The sequence below is a fragment of the Prionailurus bengalensis genome, chromosome D4 (genome assembly GCF_016509475.1).
Source record: "Prionailurus bengalensis isolate Pbe53 chromosome D4, Fcat_Pben_1.1_paternal_pri, whole genome shotgun sequence".
NCBI lineage: Eukaryota > Metazoa > Chordata > Mammalia > Carnivora > Felidae > Prionailurus > Prionailurus bengalensis.
The window spans coordinates 6495412-6521880 of NC_057359.1; the positions used below are offsets into that span (position 1 = coordinate 6495412).

At 36.5% G+C, this 26469-nt stretch overlaps 1 protein-coding gene across 2 annotated transcripts in view; it reads right to left on the reverse strand.

Annotated features, from left to right (window-relative positions):
• JAK2 (Janus kinase 2) overlaps positions 1 to 26469 on the reverse strand; it is a 116367-nt gene that overhangs the window by 48126 nt on the left and 41772 nt on the right. Inside the window, exons 4-6 of one of the 2 annotated variants that reach the window (XM_043566672.1) lie at positions 13092 to 13215; positions 6363 to 6480; positions 1187 to 1332 (exon numbers count right to left, since the gene is read on the reverse strand). In XM_043566672.1, coding sequence (XP_043422607.1) covers positions 1187 to 1332; positions 6363 to 6480; positions 13092 to 13215 — 388 coding nt within the window. Of the gene's footprint in view, positions 1 to 1186; positions 1333 to 6362; positions 6481 to 13091; positions 13216 to 26469 lie in introns of those variants that run through there. The other variant, XM_043566673.1, reaches the window with a different exon arrangement.

The window sequence follows — 26469 nt, forward strand, 5'->3', positions numbered from 1 at the left end:
TATGAGGTGATGGATGTGAAAATAAACTAGATGGGGGGAATCCTTTCACAACATATACATATATCAAACCACCATGATGTACACACACTTTCAATCATCTTACAATTTTGTAAGTTAATGAAACTTCAATAAAGCCAATATTTTTAAGAGAATCCCCTGGAGAACAGGTGAAGACTGATATTTGTGGACTTCACTTCAGATTTACAGAATCTAAATTCTTGGGTAGCACTTGGGGCACCTGGGTGGCTCAGTCAGTTAAGCATCCAACTTCGGCTCAGGTCATGATCTCATGGTTGGTGGGTTTGAGCCCCGTGTCAGGCTCTGGGCTGACAGCTCGGAGCCTGGAGCCTGCTTCGGATTCTGTGTCTCCCTCGCTCTCTGCCCCTCCCCCATTCATGCTCTCTTTCTGTCTCAAAAATAAATAAACATAAAAAAAATTCTTGGGTAGCACTCAAAGATCTTCAAGTTCAACAAGCACCTCAGGTGATACTAATTCAAGCAAAATATGGGTCAATATGCGAGAAATACTGCTTCAGAATTATGTACACACACAATCTGAGGATCTGCTATCAGAAATTATGCCTCCTGGTGTTCTTTTCATCCTTCTGACTTTACTCAGCCTTTTCAAAATAAATGAATCAAATAATTAATAGGTATCAGACCCCTGTGATACTTTGTATAGTACTCCAACTCTTTCCATAATTTTTTTAAATTCTAAGATAAATCAGTACTTGGGATGTAATGTATAATATGATGACTATAGTTAACACTGCTGTCTGGTATACAAGAAAGTTTTTAATGGAGTAGATGCTAAGAATTCTTACCATAAGGAAAAAAAATTTCTTTTTCTTTCTCTTTATTTGGTACCTATACAAGACGATGGATATTAACTAAACTTACTGTGGTAACTGCTTCACAAATATATAGAAGACAAATCATGATGCTCTACACCTTAAACTTATAAGTGCTATATGCCAATTATGTCTCAATAAAACTAAAAGAAAAGCCAGAAAAAAGAATTTCTTTTATCTCACAAAGTATGTGTTGTACACAAGGAAGAACAGTTACCCATAGAAGTTTTAATTGTGATAAGATCAAAAAGTATCAACACACAGAAAATACAATTAACTATAGAAAACTCCCAACTGTTCATATTGATGTATATGGATTTGCATAAGGAAACTACCTGATAGAGCTATAGATGTCCAATGGGGTTTGATCCTTCTCTTTGGCTAGTCTCATCATATCTAACACTGCCATTCCAAGACATTCTTCCTGCGTTTCATGAGTCACCGGTATTTTTATCCATCCATGTAAAAAATCATGCCGCCACTACAGGAAAAAAATTTAGAAGGAAATATACCTTAAATTTCACTATCACGTTTTAATCTACTAATTTCTAGAACATATGCATTTAAAAAGAACGTCAACTCCTTCCTTGATGTTCAATTATTTTGCCATAAAATTTTAGTAAAAGTTTTGTCAATGGAAACTGATTTAAACTGGGTTCCCCATTATACAGTACGTATGATGTCAATCTATTTCACTGCTTATATCTTCTCAAGTTATATCCCCTACATAAAAATTACCCAAATTAAAATAGACATTAATTAATTAAATATGTCCTGAGTTCCACATATGTTCAAAGCATCATACTAAGGACTGTGTGAGATACAAATAGAAGTCTCCCTCAAGGAGACTAAAATCTAGCAGGGAAGCTAAGCACGTAAACAAAGTATTCTAACACCAGATATCTACACTAAGTGCCACACAACACATGTTTCAAGGACTTGAAAAGAAGTTGAAATTATACCAGTTGAGATAATCAGAGAAGGTTTCATGGAAAATTCAAAATTTCATGTAGTCTTAAAAGATGAAGAAATTTCTGATATACAAAACAGGGTGATAAAATAGAAGGAATGATACAAAAACAAAGCACAAGGCATATTCACAGGTACAAACAAGTTTGGTTGGGCAGACAGCTTATGTAAGGGAATAGTGTGGACTAAACCTTGGAACACTAAGTTGGAGTCAAACTGAAGGTACCCTTGAATGACTTGATCCTAACAAGCAATAGACAACCATTTGTTTAAAGCATCAGTTTCTCACAGCACCTTTTCTTAAAGCATCATGCCTCTTCCATTGGTAGACATACCAATGATAATAAAAAAGTGCTTTAAGGAAATAATGTGTATTCAAGGAGACTCTGTAAGAGCTACAAATATGAGATAACAAGGATCTGATGTAGGGAACAGAAGACACTAAAAGAGTTTGAAAAAAATGATAACGTTATCATGATATAAAAAATGAAGAAAAAGAAAAAACAAAAATTTCAAGATTTTGGTCTAGATGACTTAGGAATATGGAAATAAGACTGAACATGTAATGGTAGAAAAGAACAGCAAAACATAAAAAGCACCAATATTCTAAAAAGTAATAGCAATTTTCTTGATAAGAAAGGTAAGAATTACAATATTAGCTGAAATACCAATGTTTAACCAAGGTTTTAAAGAAACAATATGGAGGGAATATACATTTTTTGCTGAGTATCTATGAATTCATTAAAGGTTGTCACAGGGCAGCAATTTATTTATTTACTGAGGGGCTATAAGACAATCCTCAGAAGAAAATGAATTTAAAAGGGACATCTGGGGCGCCTGAGTGGCTCAGTCGGTTAAGCATCGACTTCGGCTCAGGTCATGATCTCGCGGTCCGTGAGTTCGAGCCCTGTGTCGGGCTCTGTGCTGACAGCTCAGAGCCTGGAGCCTGTTTCAGATTCTGTGTCTCCCTCTCTCTCTGACCCTCCCCCGTTCATGCTCTGTCTCTCTCTGTCTCAAAAATAAATAACATTTAAAAAAAAATTTAATAAAAATAAAAATAAAAAAAATAAAAGGGACATCTTATTTTTGGCTTTTATTGGCTTACCTTTCCCAAATCTATCTTTCTATAGTAATATCTTATGTACTTTATACTTTAGTGGCTGAACTTTTTTTAGTTATTTAAAAATCTCAACATATCTTATACTTTGATGATGGCACTAGTCAAATCTGCTTTATTTAGTCTATAATATGCATATAATCTAACCTGGTATCAATATGAGCTGGATAAGTTAATTACTACCTTATGTATTTTCTGGGCACAGATTTAGAGAAATAGAAACATTAAGAAATAGAAAATTACATGTGGTATTTATTATCTAGATACAACTTAGGATTCTATTGTGAAATTATTTTGCTGTGCTAGATAAGAAAATTCTTCCTAGGAAGACAACATTAGAAATCATCCACGATTTTTCTTGATCATAAGTATGAGATATCACAGTATTAATACTAGGGTAAAGCAGCTGAATAAACAGTTTAGGAAAATCATCTTCTTAATGGGATTTAAATTAGCATGCCACCAAAATAAAAACCAGTTCTGCAGCACAGGTGACATAATCATAAAAGAACATAAAGTCATATCCTCATAGTATCTATTCTCAAAAGCCTATCTCTCTTTTTAATGGCTACTGAAACAAAGGTTTTAAAAGCTACTGAAGCTATCTAAAAGCTGGGTGGTGGTCAAATTATTTTTGACAAGAGCACCAAGATCATTCGATGGAGAAAGAAACAGTTTTTTCAACAAATGGTGCTGGAAAAACTCGATATCCACATGCAAAAGAATGAAATTTGGCCTTTACCTTACACCATCAATAACAGTTAACTCAAAATGAATCAACGATCTAAACACAAGCACATAAGAGCTAAAACAATAAAATACTGCAAGAGAATATAGGGGGAAAGCTTCGTGATACTGATTTGGTAATGATTTCTTGGACATGATACCAAAAGCACAGGTAAATACAAGAAAAAAAATCAGATTATATCAAAATTTAAAACTTTTGGGCATCACAAGACACATCAACAGGTGTGAAAGGCAATAGACAGAATGGGAGAAAAGATTTACAAATCATATGGCAGATCGGGGGTTAATACCCAGACTACATAAAGAACACTTACAGCTTGACAACAACCTGATTAAAAAATGGGCAAAGGACACAAATAGTAATGTACCCAAAGAAGATGTACAAACCTCTAAAAAGCTTAAGAAAAATGCTCAACATCACTAATCATTAGGGAAATGCAAATCAAAACTACAATGAGATATCACTTCACATCCATCAGAATGGCTATTATCAAAAAACCAGAAAGTAAGTGCTAGTGAGGATGTGGAGAAATGAATCCTTGTGCAGTGCTGGTGGAATGTGCAGCTGCCATAGAAAACAGGGTAGCAGTTCCTCAAAAAAATAAAAAATAGATTTACCATGTAATCTAATAATTCTACTTCTGGATACCTATCCAAAGGAATTGAAAGCAGGATCTCAAAGAGATATTTGTATACCTATGTTCTCAGCAGTGTTATTCATAAGAGCCAAAAGGTGGAAGCAACCCAAATATTAACAGATAAATGGATAAACAAAATGTGGTCTATACGATGGAATATTAGCCACCCTTAAAAAGGGAGGAAATTCTGACATGCTATGACATGGATGACCTTGAAGGCATCATGTTATGACAAGTCAGTCGGTCATAAGAGAGGAAATGCTGTGTAATACCACTCACATGAGGCACCCAGAGGAGGCAAACCCAGAGACAGAGACAGAAAGCGAAATAGCTGCCAGGGGCCAGAAGAGCATGAGGCATTGAACAAGAGGCCTTGTTCAATAGGTATGAAGTTTCAGTCTAGGAAGATGAAAAATGTTCTAAAATGAATGGTGGTAATGGTTGCACAATAATGTGAATGTACTTTAATGCCACTAATGTGTCCATGTAAAAATGGTAACTTTTACTAAATATATTTTACTAGAATTTAGAGAAAGTTTCTTGTTCTCATAACCCAAAAGAGAAATATCTTTCAGTTTGTTGCTCACAAACTGAACCAGCTTTCTTAGATATCTTAGAAATATGAGCTGTGAGCAAATGCACCCCAATGTTTATAGCAGCACTATTGATAATAGCCAAATTATGGAGAAAGCCCAAATGTCCATTGACTGACGAATGGATGAAAAACATGTGATACATATATACGTATACATACATACACACACAATGGAATATTACTTGGCAATCGAAAAGAATGAAATCTTGTCATTTGCAATAACGTGGATGGAACTAGAGTGTATTATGCTAAGCGAAATAAGTCAGAAAAAGATACACAATTTCACTCATATGTGGAATTTAAGAAATAAAACAGATGAACTTAAGGGAAGGGAAGGGAAGGGAAGGGAAGGGAAGGGAAGGGAAGGGAAGGAAAAACAAGATAAAAAGAGAGGAAGGCAAACCATAAGAGACTCTAAAACACAGAGAACAAACAGGGCTGCTGGAGGGATGTTGGGTGGGGGTGTGGGCTAAATGGGTGATGGGCATTAAGGAGGGCACTTGTTGGGATGAGCACTGGGTGTTAATGTCAGTGATGAATTACTGGGTTGTACTCCTGAATCCAAGACTACACTATATATTAACTAACTTGGATTTAAAAAAAAAAAAGAAAAGAAAAGAAATGTGAGCCATGAGGATCTGTGTAGCTATTTCCTATGATATTTGCAAATCGGATTCAGAACTCCTTACTCTGACATTTTGGGAATAAGAAGAGCATACCTTTACTCAAGAGCACTAATAAATTTTTTCTTTAGTTTCTACTCCTCAGTCTTACGGCACATAAAAACAGAAGTTATCTAATGACATAACATTTCCATTATTGTTTAAATTAAGGTAACAATAAGAAAACATTATAAAATGTTCAAATACACTACAAAACTTTAATACAGCAGTATTAATGAACAAATAACTAAAACACAGCTCTCAGATCAAGTATTAACATCTAGCCAGCCTCTTATGAGGAGCTAAACAAACTATTGTTAACTCACTTTTATATAGTTTCCTACTTTTCTTTACATTTTATTACTATTTAAGTCTGAAATTGTTCAGGAATAAAAAAATTTTTTCTTCTCTAAATTAATTTTGCTGTCTTATATTCCAGACACTTACATCTATGTGAATCATGTGCTATAACTCAATCTGAACTTTGTGAAATCCTTAAAATGTCACAAAGCATTAAAAAAAATAAATAAAAAGAGCTAATTAAGGGAACCTTTATAAAATAGATTTTATTATTTATAAGTTATAAATAATAAATTAAAAATTAGTGATAAAAAGATTAAAAACTAGTGATAAAAAGAGTCAATTTTGTTACCTTTCTGTACCTGCTAGGCAACACAGAACATCAATTTTCCCATAGATGAAGATTTTCCTGATGAAGAGCTACAGAACACAGCAAGATTCTCATCATTTAACACGTATACAAGTAAGATAATATAATTATACCTGAGCAAAAAGGTAAGACATGACAAAGTCATCAAGAAGAGGAGCTTCAGCACCTCGAGACACTCCATGCCGATAGGTTCTGTTGCTGCCATTACAATACCAGTAAGGAAAGTAAAATCTACAAGACAAAACATTCAGTCAGCCTCCAAATAGTTCAAATATAAACATACTATGTACATATAACCACTTCCAGCATACTGAAAGGTATTATCCCATAATCAGAAAACACAGCTAACAGTGTTAAATACAAGGTAGGGACAAAAGAAAATCTGGGTAAGACCATGATAATAGTATAGACAGAAGATACAAGAAACGTAAGTGTAAAATCAATACGCTTTTTGCTTTTTTTTTTAAGTTTATTTATGTATGTACGTACATATTTATTTACAGGGAGACAGCGTGTATGTGTTAGTGGGAGAGGAGCAAAGACAGAGGGAGAGAGAATCTCAAGCAGGGTCCCACAAACTGTGAGATCACGATCTGAGCCAAAATCAAGAGTCGGACACTTAACCAACTGAGCCACCCAGGTGCCCGTGAGCTGCCTGCTTCTATGCACAGAATGCAAAAGCAAGAGGAAACAGAAAAATGTAGAAACAAAATATTAACAAAAAATTGTTTTAACAGTAATCCACTGATATCGGTAGAGGAATCTGAAAATGCTAACTGGTATGAAAACAATGGCTTCTTCTTGTAGGAAATGGAGGTTAATCACCACAGGATACCACTTCACACCTGTCAGAATGGCTAGTATCAAAAAGACAAGAAATAACAAGTGCTGGCGAAGATGTGGAGAAAAGAGACCCTCCGGGCACCGCTGGAAGCATTCTAAGTTGGTACAGCCATGACGACAAACAGTATGCAGGTCCTCAAAATACTAAAAATAGAAACACCGTACAACCCAGTAATTCCATTACTGGGTATTTACCTGAAGAAAATGAAAACACTAATTTGAAAGGGGACCGGCACCCCTATGCTTACTGCAGCATAATTTACAATACCCAAGATATGGAAGCAGCCCAAGTGTCCATCAACAGATGAACAGATGAAGTGTGGTATACATACATTATGGACTATTGCTCAGCAATAAAAAAGAATGCAATGTTGCCAATGACAACATAGGTAGACCTAAAAGGTATTATGCTAAGTGAAAGAAGTCATACAGAAAAAGACTAATACCGTATTTCACTTATATGTGCCAACTAAAAAGTGAAACCAATGAACTAAAATATAAAAAAGAAACAGACTATAGAGAAAAAAACTGGCAGTGGTTTTGGGGAGTGGAACACAGGTGAAATAGGTCAAGAGGATTAAGAGTTACAAACTTCCAGTGCCAAAATAAAGAAGTCATGGGGATGAAAAGTACAGCATATGGAATATAGTCACTAATACTATAATAACTATGGTTATTGTAACTAATACTATAATAACTATAATAACAGATGACAAGTAGGCTTGCCATGGTGAGCATTTCATAATGTACGGAATTGTCAAATCACTATGTTGTATACCTGAAACTAACAGAGTATGTCAACAACACTTCAGTACAAATGAATGAATCAATGAAACAAGCTAAAAACTTGTCCTTCAAAGAAACAAAAAATATTCTCTATTGCTTCATTTGCACCTTTACTGAGATATAATTCACATACCTTAAAGTTTACCCATTTAAAGCATACAATTCAAAATGTTCTTTAGTATGTTTGAAACATTGTACAAACATCCCACAATCTAATTTTAGAACATTTTCATCCCCCCTAAAAGAAACTCCATACCTACCAACAGCCATACCCAAATCATCCCAACTACTCTCCACCTCTAAGTTACCACTAGTCTATCTCTATAAATTTGCCTGTTTTGAACATTTTATATGAATGGAATCATATAATATGTGGCCTTTTCTACCTCCTTTCATAAGCATAATATTTTCAAGGACTATCTACATTATAGCAAACATTAGTATTTCATTCCCGTTTTAATGCCCAGTTAATATTTGATCCTATGGATAAACCACATTTTGCTTCTTCGTTCATCACATGATGGACATTTGGATTGTTTCCATCTTTTTGGTATTGTGGATAAGGCTGCTAGGAACAGTATGTACAAGGGTGTGTGTGTGTGTGTTTTCTACGTCCATCTTTTTGAGGAACAAACTGTGAAAGTGGCTGCACTAGTTTACATCTCCAACAGCAACACATAAGTGTCCCAATAGTTCAGATCCTTGACAACACGTGGAGAGTTTCGCTAAGTTAGTCTTCGGTATTGCTGACTTGGCATCCATTTTGTTTAACCAAGAGGCGGGCAGTGACCTTAAACTGACACTAGCCCCTTCATGCAAGTGCACGCCCTACACAACAGCCCACTGAGTCACAAGCAAATGTGAGTTTCTGATAAAACTTCTCCAACACCCTTGTGATCAACAATCTCCCCTGTTTTCCAGCACCTAACCCTTAAAAGCCCCTTCAATAAGATTCCCATGTAGCTTACCAAAGACCAGCTCTTTCGGCTTGAACCGACCAAATTGGGCCTTAGGCAAGGAACCCCAAAGCACTCTACCCACAGACCGTAGGGAAGCCGTGTGCCCTGGGTCCTATGTCTCTCTCTGCACCCTGCCTTGATCTCTCCATGTGGCCCCTCAAGGCATGCTGGATACCTCCAGAACCTTTGAGTAATAAACTTTTCTATTTCAATTTCTCTTGTGCTCTGTTGTTGAAGGATGGCTTACCACCCAACACCCCGTGCCCTATTTCATAAGTAATAATTAGGCAAATTCATAACAACTTGATATTGTCCATCTTTTATATCTTTGTCATCCTAACGGGTGAACTGGTGTCCTGCTGTGTTTCTGATTTACATTTCTCGAAAGACTAATGATGTTGAGCATCCCTTCATGTGCTTACTGGCTATTTGTATGTCTTATTTAGAAAAATGTCTATTCAAATCCTTTGTTCATATTTTCGCTGAGTTATCTGTCACTGTACTATTGAACCATTAAGAATTCTTTATGTATTCCAGGGGTGCCTGGGTGGCTCAGTTGGTTAAGCATCTGACTCTTGATTTCTGTTCAGGATATGATCTCACAGTTCATGGGATAGAGCCACAAGTTGGGCTCCATTCTCTCAGTGGAGAATTCTTTATGTATTCCAGATGTAAGACCTTGATCAGATATATGAGTTACAAGCATTTTCTTCCATTCTGTGGGCTGTCTTTTCACATTCTTTTTTCTTTTAAAGCTTACTTATTTATTTTTGAGAGAGAAAGAGAGAGCATGCATGTGAACAGGAGAGGGACAGAGAGAGAGAGGGAGAGAGAGAATCCCAAGCAGGTTCCGCGGTGTCAGCACAGAGCCCAAAACAGGGCTTGATCTCACAAACCATGAGATCATGACCTGAGCCAGTCAAGAATCAGATGCTCAACTGACTGAACAAACCAGGCACCCTTGTCTTTTCATTCTTGACAGCAACCTTTGATGCACAAACATACATTCTGATGAATCCCAATTAACGTACTTTTCTTTTGTCATTTGGGCTTTTGGTGCCATACTGAAGAAACCAATGCGTACTCTACGTACACAAAGATTTACTCCTATATTGTCTTCTAAGAGTTTTATAGTTTTAGCTCTTAGATTTAAGTCTTTGATTCATTTTAAGTTAATTTTTGGGGGGCACCTGGGTGCTGCAGTTGGTTGAGCGTCCGACTCTTGACTTCAGCTCAGATCATGATCTCCCCATTCATGAGATCAAGCCCTGCGCTGGATTCTGTGCTGACAGTGCGGAACCTGCTTGGGATTCTGTCTCCCTCTCTCTCTGCAAATAAATAAACACCCCCCCCTCTGAAAATAAATAAACATTTTTTAAAAAGGCATTTTGGGGCACCTGGGTGGGTCAGTCAGTTAAGCATCTGACCTCAGCTCAGGTCATGATCTCACGGTTCACAGGTTCAAGCCCCGCATTGGGCTCTGTGCTGACAGCTTGGAGCCTGGAGCCTGCTTCTGATTCTGTGTATGTCTCTCTATCTGCCCCTCCCATGCTCACGCTCTCTCTCTGTCTCTCAAAAATAAATAAATAATAATTAATATTCAAAAATAAACATTAAAAAAATTGATAAGGGAAAAAATTTGATAAGGGAAACAATTTTTAATTCTTGAGAAGAGATCAGCAAACTCTGGCCCATAGCCCCATTCTGGTCCACTGTGAGTTTTTATAAATAAAGTTTTACTGGGGGCGCCTGGGTGGCGCAGTCGGTTAGGCGTCCGACTTCAGCCAGGTCACTATCTCGCGGTCCGTGAGTTCGAGCCCTGCGTCAGGCTCTGGGCTGATGGCTCGGAGCCCGGAGCCTGTTTCCAATTCTGTGTCTCCCTCTCTCTCTGCCCCTCCCCTGTTCATGCTCTGTCTCTCTCTGTCCCAAAAATAAATAAAAACGTTGAAAAAAAAATTTTTTTTTAATAAAAAATAAATAAAATAAAGTTTTACTGGAACACAGTCATGCCCATTCATTTACTTCTTATTCATGGTTGCTTTCACACTTTAATAACAGAGCTGAAGAGTGAAAACAGAGATAGTATAGCTTCAAAGCCTAAAATATTTACTAATGGCCTTTTCAGAAAAAGACTGTAGAGCTCTCCTCTACAAACATTCTCAAATCAAAAGATACACTTACTAATTGCAGAAAGTACAGTCATTACAGAAAGTAATAAAAAAAATACTCCCAATAAAATATTGGTATTTTGTCAATCTACAGAGCATGTTAACATGCTTCTTTTAAATAATACAACTTTGGGGGCACCTGGATGGCTCAGTTTGTTGAGCATCTGACTTCAGCTCAAGTCATGATCTTGCAGTTTTTGAGTTTGAGCCCTGCATCGGGCTTGCTGCTGTGAGCACAGAGCCCATTTCAGATCCTCTGTCTCCTCCTCTTTGTGCCTTGCCCCCACTCACGCTCTCTCAAAAATAAAAAAATTAAAAAAATAAATAAGTAAAAATAAAATAAATGATACAAATTTGTAAAGTCTTAAAACCTGCATAAAAGTCTTACTTTGGATAGATTTAACCCTAGGTACTTTGCATTTTTTGTTGCTATTAGTTGTTATCTTAAATGACCTCTTTTCTGTTTGTGGTGTACAGAAATAGTTGATTTCTTTTAATGTTTGTTTGTTTGTTTGTTTATTGAGAGAGAGAGAGAACGCACACGCGCACAAGTGGGGAAGAGGGGCAGAATGAGGCGGGGGAGTGAATCTTAAGCAGGCTCCACGCCCAGTGTGGAGCCTGACATGGGACTCGATCCCATTAAAAATCAAGAGTCAGGAAAAAAAGAAAAAAAGAAAAAAACAATCAAGAGTGAGACATTTAACCAACTAAGCCACCCAGGTGCTCCAGGAATAGTTGACTTTTAACATACTGATCATATAGATCTAGCATTCTGCTGAACATTTATTATTGATGCCTATAAATTTGTTTACATTTTCTATGTTAACAATCATAGCATCTCCAAATAATGACTCTTTGCTTCTTTGTTCTCAATTACTAAATATTTTGTGTATTTTTTTGTCTTAACTATATTTGTTGAGAACTCCACTAAAATCCTAAATAGAACCAGTGGTGGTGGCTATTTTTGTTTTTTATCTTGTTTGTGATTTTAGAGACTGCTTCTGACCTCTTACCATATGAGAATATTACTTGCTTCTTGCCTTTGGTAAATATCCTTTACCCTTTACCATGGTAAGGATATCTCTCTTGAATTTTAGTTTTTTAAGGCTTCCTTTTCTTTCCTTTTAAAAATCATGAGTGAGTCCATGTGCATTTTTACTATGTAACACTGACTCTGCATGGAATGATTCTATTTCATAAGAGCCACAGATCAAACGTATTTCTTTGTTTTATCATTTTGAGTGGAAAATTATTAAATAAATTAACTAATAATTTGCGGCTGCAAATAACACTGGCAAAATCATACGTCTACTTCAACTCTAAAAAAATTATATATTTTTTAAAGCTTATTTATTTATTTTTGAGAGACAGAGAGCACAAGTGGGGAGGGCAGACAGAGAGGGAGAGAGACACAGAATCCAAAGCAGGCTTCAAGCTCTGAGCTATCAGCACAGAGTCCGACGTGGGGCTCAAACTCATAAATCGTGGAAGTTGGACGCTTAACTGAATGAGCCACCCAGGTGCTCCACTAAAAAAAATTATTAAAAAGAGATGGGAGATTACATTTTGTTGCACAAAATATTGAATTTCCTAGAAACCAACAATATTCCAAATTTTATTTGGATTTTATTCAGGATTTTATTAGTAAAGGCCATTCACATCCTTTTTAAAATTTAATTATAATACTAAACGGTAAAGTAGCATCCCACCAGAAAAGCTCAGAGCATTCTAGTGAAAAAACATTTATAAACACTTCCTCTAGTAGAGAAAAAGTCTTAAATGAAGCTCTGGTCCCTGTTATTAAGTACTCTGCAATTTAAAGATATGTCTGGGGGCGTCTCGGTTGCTCCGTCAGTTGAGCGTCTGACTCGAGATCGGCTCAGGTTGTGATCTCGCAGTCCTGAGATCCAGCCCCAGGCTGGGCTCCATGCCAAGCGTGCAGCCTGCTTGGGATTCTCTCTCTCCCCTCTCTGTCCCTTCCCCCACTCATAATAAATAAACTCAGAAAAAATGTACATATATGTTTGATAATTTCTCTCACTTTGCCCTTTAACCACTAAATGAGTCACTTTACTGTAGAAAGTACCTTATTCTGTAGAGTACGTTGTGCCTGGTTGATTCATCTACATGGAAGACATGGTTGGGCGGATACCAGGTCCTTTCGGTTTCACTCATTAAAGCAAACATACTATGATACACGGGCGTGATTCCTAGGAAAGAGGTAAGAAAAGAAATGATTACAGAGCGCAGCAAGTACATTTATGGAGCATCTGTAATTTGTAACAGGATTGAAATAACAACTCTTATTCGGCACAAGTGCAGTAGCAATTGACATCTTTTGGTTCAGCATGACTTACAACTCAATTCTTAATTTAATCTTTTCCCCTGCATTTTAAAATATGATTGCTGGAACTCTTTCAAGCAGATTTTTAAGAACATTTTATCTAATTTTTTTTAGGTATCTTGCACAGAGAGGTTAATTCAAATCTGTGTGTGTTTTAATTGATAATGAGAGTATCAACTAAACTATTTGGAGATCATTGAATACTTTTAAGAGAACAGCACAACAGTTTTTTTTTTTTAATGTTAAATTTTACACAGTGCACCAGTAACTATATTTTCTGCACTTTTTACACTTACAAGGAAAGTATTTTAATGTCATCTTAAACTGCAGGGGTATATGATTTTTTTTCAAAGATATTTTCGAAGGTACATTAACAAAGGTTTGAAGACTACTGAACTTTTTAAAAAGCATATGAAACAAAAAGCCACACAATTAAATAATGCACATTATCTCCCAGCATATATAGAACATTCACACACAGACACACACATACACATTCCAATCTTTTGGGGTCTAAGAACAAGTCTCCCAAAGTGCCAGAGAATAATCAACACGTTCTCTAACCACATTTCAGCTAAATCAGAAATGAATACTTAAAAAAATTTTTTTTAATTTTTTAAAATTCAAGTTAGTTAACATACTTAATCCTATATATTTGAAAACATAAGCCTCACAAAAACAAACGTTATTTTTATTCTAGTAATGTTTTGATCTTTTCCACTGTAGACAAAAATGACACCAACTCAACACACTGACAATAAAGATATAAAATTTTCATTTGAATTATCAACACAACTGTTTACTCATAGATATATAATAATTTCAGTAAGTTACATATAAAAACAGTATTGAGTAACAACTTTTAAACTGTATCCTTGTATTCATTCTTGTATTTACACATACTTCTCAATATCTCAGAGATTATAGGAGAAATTATAACAGAAATTAGATAGTATTTATAATGAACAATTAATAACATGTATTAAAAATTATGGAATATAGCTAAAGTGATACTTAAGAGGAAAAATTATAGCTTTAACCTGATTATATTAGAAGATAACAAAGAATGACCTAAGTTATCTAACTCAATACATTAAAAAACAACAGAATAATCTAGAAGACAGTTGAAAATGTGATAGAGCAGAACAGAAGAAAGATTCAATAAAGAGAATCAAGAAAATAAAAGCTGATTATTTGCAATAACTAACAAAATAAACAAGCCTTTGTCAAATCTGATCAAGAAAAAAACCACAGATAAACACTAATGATTTTTCAAAAGTATAACTGGCACACCTGGGTGGCTCAGTCAGTTAAGTGTTCGACTTCAGCTCAGATCATGGTCTCACAGTTCATGAGTGTGAGCCCCATATAGGGCTCTGTGCTGAAAGCTCGGAGCCTGGAACCTGCTTCAGACTTTGTGTGTGTGTCTCTCTCTCTGGCCGTCCCCAACTCATGCTCATTCTCTCTCTCTCTCTCTCCCAAAAATAAACATTAAAAAATTAATAAAAACGTTTTTAAAAGTATAATTATAGGTTATGGAGACAATAAGAGAATAAACAATGACAATAAATTTGAAAATGTAGACAGACAATTTTAAAGCCAGATGTAATTTTAAAAAACGGATTCAAAAATAAAAAAACTTCAGGGGTGCCTGGGTGGCTCAGTTGGTTGAGCGTCCAACTTCGACTCAGGTCATGATCTCACAGCTCATGAGTTCAAGCTCTGTGCTAACAGCTCAGAGCCTGGAACCTGCTTCAGATTCTGTGTCTCCCTCTCTCTCTGTCCCTCCTCTGTTCATGCTCTGTCTCTGTCTCTCTCTCTCTCTCTCTCTCTCTCTCTCTCTCTCAAAAAAAAAAAAAAAGTTAAAAAAAAATTTTTTTAAGAATTAAAAACTTCAAAAGAACTATAACCATTAAAGAAACTATCTACTTACAAAAATAAAGGAGAAGAAAGGAAAAGGAGGAAAGAGAAGAAATAAGAAGAAAGGAAAAACCACCATGAAGCCCAGGTAAAATTTATATACTAGTTCAACCAAACATGAAAGACAATTCCAACCTTCAGTATATTATTACAGAGAACAGAAAAAGAGAGAACAGGGAAATTAACATACTTTGTGAGTTTACTTGGACCATGATACCAAAACCAGCCAGATATCCTAATCAAAGAGACTCACCAAAATAGGTACAAAAATCCTAAATATTTTAAATTTTAGCAAACCAAATCCTGCAATGATTCTTAAAAAATAAAAAAAACTAAGATAAAGTTCATTTATCCTGTAATAGCAGATATGGCTAAACTGGAAAAATGTAATTCTTCATAACAATGAATCAGAGAAAAATCTGAAAATAGCAAAATGATATATTTGAAAAGCTGTGTGGTGACTACAGTGATATATATTTTTCTATGTGAAGTATTACTTTAAATATTTTATAACAAAAAAATCAGAATTAAAAAAGCAAAATAAAAAAATGGCAAAAAAGTGGATATAAATTATTCACAATAGAGCAAATCCATGATTAATAATAATTAAAAATAATTAATAAACGTGAGAGGATGGTAATACCTAGTGTTGAATAAAATGTGAGTTAAAATTATGTGATATCACTTTATATCCATTCAACTAGCAAAAACAGGAGGGATAACATCTAGGGCTGATGGGATGGTAGGGGACCATGTTACATAATTGCTAGAAATGTCACTTGGAATAGATTCTAAGTTGGCACAAAAACAGACACTCTGATCGATGGAAAAGAACAGAACAGAAACCTCAGTCATTTTTAACTCTTTCCCTACACACCCACTCAAAGTTATTTTTATTTTTATTTACTAAAAGCACTTAAATGTGGTTCTTCTTTTCCAAACCATTATCTAAGTGTGATACAGTTCCATATCATTCTAGAGCAAGGACAGTCAACATTCCACTAATATTAACAGAGACTCTATTACATAATAAGCACAGAATGGGTACAGGAAATACAAAAAGGAAAAATAGTGCCTAACTTTAAGGATCTCACATTATAAGAGATGAATCCAGACATGCCATTGGAGAACTATAATTCAAAAGGGTCAGTGCCATGATAGTAAAGACCACAAAAAAACAAATAAGTACAGGGGAGAAATGAAAAATATTCTTTGCTTGGCCAAATTTTATCAAGGCCCCTCTGAACCCTCCCGAACATGGCCCATACATGTTTTTCCTCGTAGAATCAAGTTTTAGCAAGAATCCTGCTAAGTCCATTTAGCAAACCACCTTAGATATCTAATCAAACTCCTCACCCCTATTATCCTGCAGGTGATATCTGATCACATTGACCTGCCTTTAGCAAGAATCCTATTAGGCTGGTTCACTCAGAATCCCCCCAGACTTGATGTCTACTCTTAGTAATTTTCCATTCACCAATGCCCTGTCAAACTTGTCCCTTGGCCACAAAACCCCACTTGTTCAGGCTGTATTCAGAGTCAAGCTCACTTCTATAAGGAGTATCTCCCCTATTACAGTAGTTTATCAAGTAAAATCCATTTTCATCACTTTAACTTCTATTCAGCTCTGATTTTAACAGAGGTAGGTCAGATGAAGTAAAGACTTCAGTGAAAGCTTCTGAAGAGGTAATGCATAAGCTGAAGAAAGCACATGAGGATCTGGCCATTCTATGTAATGGCAAGCCGAGCACATAAAATATCGCATAGGCATGAACGATCGGCAGCAAATGCTCCTGAAGCTAAATTAGCTATGCAGAAAAGAGAGGTGCCATACAGCAGAGAGCTGCAGACAGGATGAGCAGATCACCTGGCTGGACCAAGACAGGTCTGCTCTGTCTACTGTCCCAGAATAATTATTAATAGCCTGTCTTTACACCTCAAAAGTGTTCCAGTTTAAACAGTGATAATCTATAAAACATTAGCTTAAAATCTGATATGGGTGAAGTCTGAGTTCAGGTATTTACTAGCTAGGTAAACTTGTGGTAGTTAATCTCTCTAAGCTTATGCTTCATCTTCTAAAGGATAAGGACAGAAATCTGAGTTCAGAGGATAGCTGGAAGGAAAAAATGTGATAATATGGATAAAGTGCTTAGCAAAGTATATGGCACATAACATAGGTTCTACTGTAAAGATCCCAAGGGTATATCCTATCTGGGCTTCGTCAACTGTATAAATAAACAGGTTTTTGTTTCCCCTAACTGAATAAGCTAGAATGAGGCAGATTAGTATTTTTCAAAATTTAACGTTGATAATAACAACCTGGAGATTGTCTTTTGGCTTCCACGGTTTTTGTTGAAAAGCTTGAAAAGCATGATTTTTGTTGAAAAAGAAAAGATTCTTTTTCACGGATTCTGGCAAGGGGCCTGAGAGAGATACTGCATTTCTAAACAAGCTCCCTGGTATTACTGATACTGTTAATTCATGGACCAACAGACGGATTTAACAGGACACTACATACAACAGAAGACAGGATTAGTCAACAGAAAGCAAGTCAATAAAAAAAAAAACAAACAGGGGCGCCTGGGTGGCGCAGTCGGTTAAGCGTCCGACTTCAGCCAGGTCACGATCTCGCAGTCCGTGAGTTCGAGCACCGCGTCGGGCTCTGGGCTGATGGCTCAGAGCCTGGAGCCTGTTTCTGATTCTGTGTCTCCCCCTCTTTCTGCCCCTCCCCTGCTCACACTCTGTCTCTCTCTCTCTCTCTGTCTATCTCTCTCTCTCAAAAATAAACATTTAAAAAAAGTTTTTAATAAAAAAAAAAGCTGGGATGGCTATACTAATATCAGACAAAACAGATTTTAAGTCAAAAGTTTACAAAAGACAAAGAACATTATGAAAATTTAAATCCTTAAGAAAATGTATATATAAACATATACATACGTAAGAAATTAGCCCCAAAACATGTAACATGTAAACCAAAAAATAAAAACTGAAAGGAGAAATAGACAATTCAGCAATAATACCTGAAAAGTTCAATACACCGTTCTCAATAAGACAGAAAAACGAGTGGTACCTGGGTGGTTCAGTGGGTTAAGCATCTGCCTTCGGCTCAGGTCATGACCTCTCAGTTCATGAGTTCGAGCTCCACTTCGGACTCTGCACTGACAGCGAAGTGCCTGCCTGGAATTTTCTCTCTCTCCCTTCTGTCTATGCCCCTACCCTGCTTGTGCTCTCTCTCAAAATAAATAAACTTAAAAAATTTTTTTAAAAACAGTAAAACGAGAATGAAGAACAATAAGAAAAAACAATAAGAAAAACTGAATTGTGCTATAAATCAACTAATAGACATATACAGAATACAACCCCACAAAAGCAGAATATACATTTTTCACAAATGTAAATGGAATATTCACAAGAATAGGCCATAAGTTAGGTCACAAAAGAAATATGAATACACTTATCAGGACTGAAATCATCCAAAATATCTTCTCTGACAAAAATGGAATGAAACTAGAAACCGTAACGAAAGAAAAACTGGAAAATTCACAAATGTGTGAAAATTAACACACGAACAATGGGTCAAAGAATAAATCACAAAGGAAATTAGAAAATACATAGAGAAAAATAAAAGCAAAAAAACCAACATATCAAAATACTGGATTGAGCAAAACCAGATAGAGGGAAATTATACTGTAAACATCTATATTAAAAAAGTATAAAGATCTCAAATCAATAATCTCCCTAGACACCATTAGTAACTTTGAAAAAAGGAGACTAAACCCAAAGCCAATAGAAAAAAGAAAATAATAAACACTACAGGCAAAGAGAATAGAAAAGCAATTCAGGGGGAAAAAGAAAAGAATGAAACCAAACATTGTTTATTTGAAAAAAATAAATACTGACAAGCCTTTAGCTAAACTAAACAAGAAAGAAAGAAAAAAGATTCAAATTACCAAAATCAGAAATGAAAGTGAGGACAACACTATCAACATTACAGAAATAAAAAGAATGTAAGAAAATATGATGAAAAAATATTTGCCAACAATTAGATGACCTAGATAAAATGGAAAAATCCCTAGAAACACACAAGCTATCAAAACTCATTTAAGAAAAAAGCAGAAACTATAAATAGACCTATACAAGATGAAGAGATTAAATCCATAATCAAAAACTTCCCAAGAAAAGCTCAGAACCAGATGGCTTCACTGGACAATTCCATCAAGCATTTAAAGAAAAATGACAATAAATCTTTCTCAAAATCTTCAAAAAAAAAAAAAAAAAAGAAAAAGTAATGGTTCCTAAACAACTTAATTAGTCCAGCATTACCCTGATACCAAAGCCAAACAAAGACACTACAAGAAAACTACAGACCAATATCCTTCATGAATATAGATGCAAATTTCCTCAACAAAATAGTAGCAAACCACATCCAGCAAAATATTAAAAGAATTATACACCATGTACAGGTGGGATTTATCCCAGGAATAAAAGGGTGCTTCCAGATATTAAAATAACCAATGTAATGAAAGAAAAAAAATGATCATCTCAATTTATACACAAAAAGTAACAAACTCTATACTCCTTAATGAGTTAAAAAAAAAAAAAATAAGAATTGAAGGGTATTTCCTGAACCTGATAAATAGCACTTATGAAGCACCCACAAACAATATCATAATCACCAGTGAAAGACTAAAAATCTATCCTTAAAATCACAAACAAGACAAGGATGCCTACCTTTACCACTTCTATACAACACTGCAATGAGAGTTCTAGCTAGAGCAATTAGGCAAGAAAATAAAAGGCACCCAAATTGGGCAGGAAGAATCAAAATTGTCTTTACTGGCCCATGATATGATCTTATATACAGAAAATAGTTAACAACCCCCCCCAAAATGTCAGAGCCTATAAATGAATTCAACAAAGTTAAAGGACATAAGATCAACAGGTAAAAATCAGCTCTATTTCTATACATGAACAATGAACAATCCAAAAAAGTATAATAAAAACAATTCCATTTACAACATCATCCAAGTGAATAAAATACCTATAAATAAATTTAAGAGGTAAGACTTATACATTGAGCACTACAAAACACTGCAGAAAAAAATTAAAGAAGACCCAAATAGACAAAAAGATATTTCATGTTCATGGATTGGAAGACTTACTTCAATGACAGCTGTAGTCTCCAAACTGACCTATATATTCAATGTAATCCCTATAGAAATCTCAGCTGTCTTTATTGCAGAAATTGACAAGCTAATCATAAAATTAATATAAAAATTAAAGGCACTAGGAAAGATCAAAACAATTTTGAAAAAGAACAAGAAAGTTAGAAAACTCACACTGATTACAAAACTTACTACAAAACTATAGTGATACAGACAGTATGGTACTGGCATTAAGACATATAGACCAATGAAACAGAATTGAAAATCCAGAAACAAACCCATTCATCTATGGCCAAATGATACTTTGACAAGGGTTCTGAGACTACTGAGTATGGGAACTCACAGCCTCTTCATCAAATGATGCTGGGATTTGCATGTAGGTATCCATTTGATACTGGCTTCTTACACTTCACTCAATACTTACAAAGTTTATCCATATTGTATCATATATTTGATACTATTTAGCTAAATATCATTCATCCATAAAAGAATAATGTACTGATACATGGTACAACATGTATGAACCTTATAAACACTATATAAAGTGGGGGAAGTCAGGACCAGGTGTATATTCACATGCAAAAGAATGACAGTGGATCCCTACCCTCAACCATCAGCAAAAATGAACTCAAAGGGGCGCAAACCTAAAACTATGAAACTCCTAGAAGAAACTGCAGGGGAAATTCCTCATGAACTTGATTTGGTAATGAATTCTTAGATATGACATAAAAACACAAGCAACAACAACAAAAATAAACAAATGAGGCTTCATTAAAATTAAAGATCTTTGCTTCAAAGAACACTATCCAGATCCAGACAGTGAAAAGACAAAACATAAAACGGGAGAAAAGATTTCCAAATCATATAGTATCTGATAAGGGATCTAGAAAATATAACTATTAACAACTCAGTAACAAACAAACATTTTAAAAGTGGACAAAGGATATGAATAGACATTTCTCCAAAGAAGATACACAATTGCCAGTAAGCAAGGCAAAGATACCCAAAAGAACTGCTAATCAGAAAAAATATATATATCAAAACTACAATAAGATACCACTTTACACCCAATAGAATGGATAGAATTTTTAAAAGGTCATGTAACAACAAGTGTTATTAGGGATGTGGAGTAATCAGAACCCTCACACACTACTGGTGTGAATGTAAAATGGTGCAGCCACTTTGGAAAACAGTCTGGTAGTCCCTCAAAAAGTGAACCATAGAGTTACGATGTGACCCACAATTCCACTCCTAGGTATATATGCAGAAATGAAATCATCTGTCCACACTGTACACAAATGTTCACAGAAACATTATTCATGACAGACAAAAGGCTGAAACAGCCAAAACGTCCATCAAATGATCAACGGTTAAACAATACGTGGTATTATCCACACAACAGCATACTATTCAGCCATGAAAGACTTAACTACTGACAGATGTTACAATGTGGGTGAACTGAGAAACTTAACAGAAGACCATGGGGGATGGGAAGAAAAAAAAAAAAGGTTAGAGAGGGAGCGAGCCAAAACATAAGAGACTCTTAAAAACTGAGAACAAACTGAGGGTTGATGGGGGGTGGGAGGGAGGGGAGGGTGGGTGATGGGTATTGAGGAGGGCACCTGTTGGGATGAGCACTGAGTGTTGTATGGAAACCAATCTGACAATAAATTTCATATTAATAAATAAATAAATAAATAAATAAATAAATAAATAAATAAATTACATGCAAAAAAAATATGGATGAACTTCATGAAAATTGTATGAGTTTAATGGTCTGGAGTTTCTCTTCAGATCACATAAATCTTTCACCTTTTACTAAAGATTTCCTTGGGGTGGGAATTATGAGTATAAGAAGCCAGTAATAAAAGGCCACATATTATATGACTCCATCTGTATGAAATATCTAGATAGACAAATTTATTGAGACAGAACATAGATTAGGGGATGCCTAAGACTAAAGAAGGAAGAGGGGGTGAGAGAGTGATAGCCAATAAGCACAGAGCTTCTTTTGGGGTGAAAAAATGTTCTAAAATCAACTGGGGATACTAAAAATTACTTTACCATACACTTTTTTAAAGTATGAAATGTATGATATGTGAATTATTTATCTATAAAGATTTTTCAAGAAAACCACAATGAGATAGCACTTCACACCCACTAGTATGTCTATTATCAAAAAGAAAGGTAATAACAAGTGTTAATCAAGATGTAGAGAAACTGGGACCTTCATACTCTGCTATCGGAAATGTAAAATGATACAGATGCCTTGAAAACATGAGGGCGGTTCCTCAAAAGATTAAACACAAAGTTATGATATGACTCAGGAATTCAACTCCTTGTCACAAAAAACACATATGGCCTGCATGATTCCACTTATATGAAATGTCCCAAGTGTACAAATTCTTAGGAGTAGATTTGTGGTTGGGGGGAGTTGGGGAAGACATGGAAAATGACTGCTGATGGGTAAGAGGTTTCTTTCTGGGGGTGGTGAAAATTGACATGATTGTAGAGCTCTGTGAATATACTGAAAATATTGAATTATTTAACAAAAGAAGGAAGGAGAGGGAAAAGGAGGAGGAGAAGACGAAGATAAAGAAGCTCTCAAAGCAGCTAGGTAAACCACCCATTACCTAACAGTGCCAGAAAAAGGCCATCACTAAAGAATATAATAAAATCCAGCAGGCAACAATGTAAATTACAAATTTACATTATAATATCCACCATCCAATAAAAAATTGTAGGCATTCAAAACAGCAGGAAAATATGACCCATAACTAGAAGAAACATCGATCAGTAGGACAGCAAGAAATGACAGCCATGGTAGAATTACCAACCAAGAAAGTTAAATCAGGTACCATAATATATTCCACTTAATAAAAAAATGAGGAAAAAAAATGAACATGATGAGGTAATGGAAATTATTAAAAAGCATTCCAAATAAAACTTCTAGAGTAAAAACTGCAGAAGGTAAGTAGATGAGAAGATACGGCAATTGAAACTTACCATTTTGCCCTTGGTACCCCCCAAATTCACATCCTTTTCACACTAAAAATATATTCATTCCATTCCAACAGCCCCCAAAAGTCCTAATTCATTCCAGCATCAACTCAAAAGTCTAAAGTTCTTTCTAAGTCTCACCTGAATATCAACTGAATCTTACGTGAGTGAGACTCAAGGTACCATTCAGCCTGAGGTAAACTGCACTCTGGCTGTGAATCAGTGAAATCGAACAAGTTAAATGCTTCCACATTACAAGCATAAAACAGACATTTCTGCTCCAGAAGGGAGACAGAGAAAATAAGAAAAGAGTGATAGATCCCCAACAAGTCTAAAACCCAACAGGGCAAGTTCCATTAGACCTTAAGGCTCTATAATAATCCTCTTTGACATGATAAGCTGTTGTCAAGGACCCCTAGGACAGAGGGCTTGCCTACAGGACCCACCGGGGCAATTCCTGTCCAAGCAGCTTTACCCGGCAGAGGCTGGGCCCCGAGGCTCCAGGCAGCCCAGTACCTAATGGTTTTGGGTGGCTCCATCCTTTGAAATCCAAGTGGAGGCAGCCATGTCCCCTGAGCCTGTACACTCTCCCCTGCTGGAAACAATACCCTCCATCAAAGTTTGCTGCCTGCACCCTCTGGAAGGCAGGGGCTGCACCTGGGGCCGGCAGTGCTCCAAGAAGAGCCCTCAGAGTGAGGCAGCACCAGGCAGCAAGCAGGTCTCCAAGCTCTGGCAGCTTCTGCTTTGAAAGCACTCTGCTCCCCAGGGCGGGCCCTGGCACTAGGAGCTGTGACGGGAGAGGCCTCTCCCATCAAAGCTCCTAGCGAATGCAGAAACAGCTGAGCTACACAAATCTTAAATGGTCCACTGGCCACATCCTTAGTGCTCTCTTCTAACCACTTTCTCACTTTTTGCAACATGGAAAGACTGAGAATTTTACAAATCTTTTCAGTTCGCCTTCCTTTTTGCTTAACGGTTCCATCTTTCTGTTCGCATTTTACTAAAGCAGTCAGGAGGAGTCAACCCACACCTTCGAGAGTTTGCTTAGGTAAATACATCTGATTTCTTTGCTCACAAATTCTATTTTCACGAAAACACTAAAACACAATTCAGGCAAGTTCTTTTCCACTACGAAAAAAAGGAAACTTCATTTAAAATGGAGTAGGAAAAAATAACATAAAATAAAATAAAATAAATAAAATAAAATAAAATAAAAATAATATAATATAATATAATATAATATAATATAATATAATATAATATAATATAAATATAATATAATATAATGGAGTAAGAAGCCCTGAAGGGGAAGCTCCCCCACATTACTACCTGCCCTAAGAAGCCTACATCACACTCCCTGCAGGAAGAGGCTTACTTTACACACCCCAGCAGAAGGAAGACTTGCTCCTGCCCAGCAAAACCCAGCCAATAAGGACTCCGAGAAAACCGCTCCTCCCAGCTTCCTCCTTTCTCCTGTAAAAGTAAGCCCTTTCCTCTGTTCTCTGAAGTTGTCTGTGGTTCTCTAGAGTTTGCTGGTCCCAAACTGCCATTCCTCTGCTTTTCCTAAATAAAGTCATTTTGCTGATAAAATAACTGGCTCTTTTGTTTTTTAAGGTCAACGCCACTTTACCAGGATTGCTTTTCCTCTAATTTCCAGTAACATGTCTCACATTTTTGTCTGAGACCTCATCAGAATGGCCTTTATCATACATATTCCTACCAACATTCTATTCAGATTACTTATGTATTCTCTAAGAATATTAAGACTTTCTCTACGGCTCTCCTCTTTTCTTTCTGAGTCCTCACCAGAATCCCCTTTAAAGGTCCATTCACAGTAAGACAGGCTTTTTCTAACGTGTTCCTCAAAACCCAGTTCCGAAGCTACTTCTACATGTTTCGATATTTGTTACAGCGGTCCCCCACTTCTCACTACCAACTTTTGAAGCAGTCCATTCAGGATGCTATAACAAAAATACCACAGACTAAGGGGCTTATAAACAACAGAAATTTCTCACAGTTCTGGAGGCCAGGAATTAAAAACTCTTGGTTGCCTAATGAGCACCCATTTTCTAGTTCACAGAAACCCTCTTCTGATTCATCTTCTTACTATGTCCTCACATGGAAGAAGGGGTGACAGAGCTCTCTGGGGTCTCTTTTCTTTTTTTTCTTTTTTTTTTTTTTAAATTTTTTTTTCAACGTTTTTTTATTTATTTTGGGACAGAGAGAGACATGGCATGAACGGGGGAGGGGCAGAGAGAGAGGGAGACACAGAATCGGAAACAGGCTCCAGGCTCCGAGCCATCAGCCCAGAGCCCGACGCGGGGCTCGAACTCCCGGACCGCGAGATCGTGACCTGGCTGAAGTCGGATGCTTAACCGACTGCGCCACCCAGGCGCCCCTAAACCTTCAAACTCTTTTTTTTTTTTAATTTTTTTTTCAACATTTATTTATTTTTGGGACAGAGAGAAACAGAGCATGAACGGGGGAGGGGCAGAGAGAGAGGGAGACACAGAATCGGAAACAGGCTCCAGGCTCTGAGCCATCAGCCCAGAGCCTGACGCGGGGCTCGAACTCCCGGACCGCGAGATCGTGACCTGGCTGAAGCCGGATGCTTAACCGACTGCGCCACCCAGGCGCCCCTAAACCTTCAAACTCTTTTTTTTTTTTTAATTTTTTTTTCAACATTTATTTATTTTTGGGACAGAGAGAGACAGAGCATGAACGGGGGAGGGGCAGAGAGAGAGGGAGACACAGAATCGGAAACTGGCTCCAGGCTCTGAGCCATCAGCCCAGAGCCTGACGCGGGACTCGAACTCCCGGACCGCGAGATCGTGACCTGGCTGAAGCCGGACGCTCAACCGACTGCGCCACCCAGGCGCCCCTCTGGGGTCTCTTTTCTAAAGGCACTCATTCCACTGATAAGGGATCCACCCACTGACCTAATCACCTCTTGAAGGAACCAGCTCCAAATACCATCACATTAGAGCAATAGATCTCATCACCAACCTTAGGGAAACACAAACATTCAGTCTGTA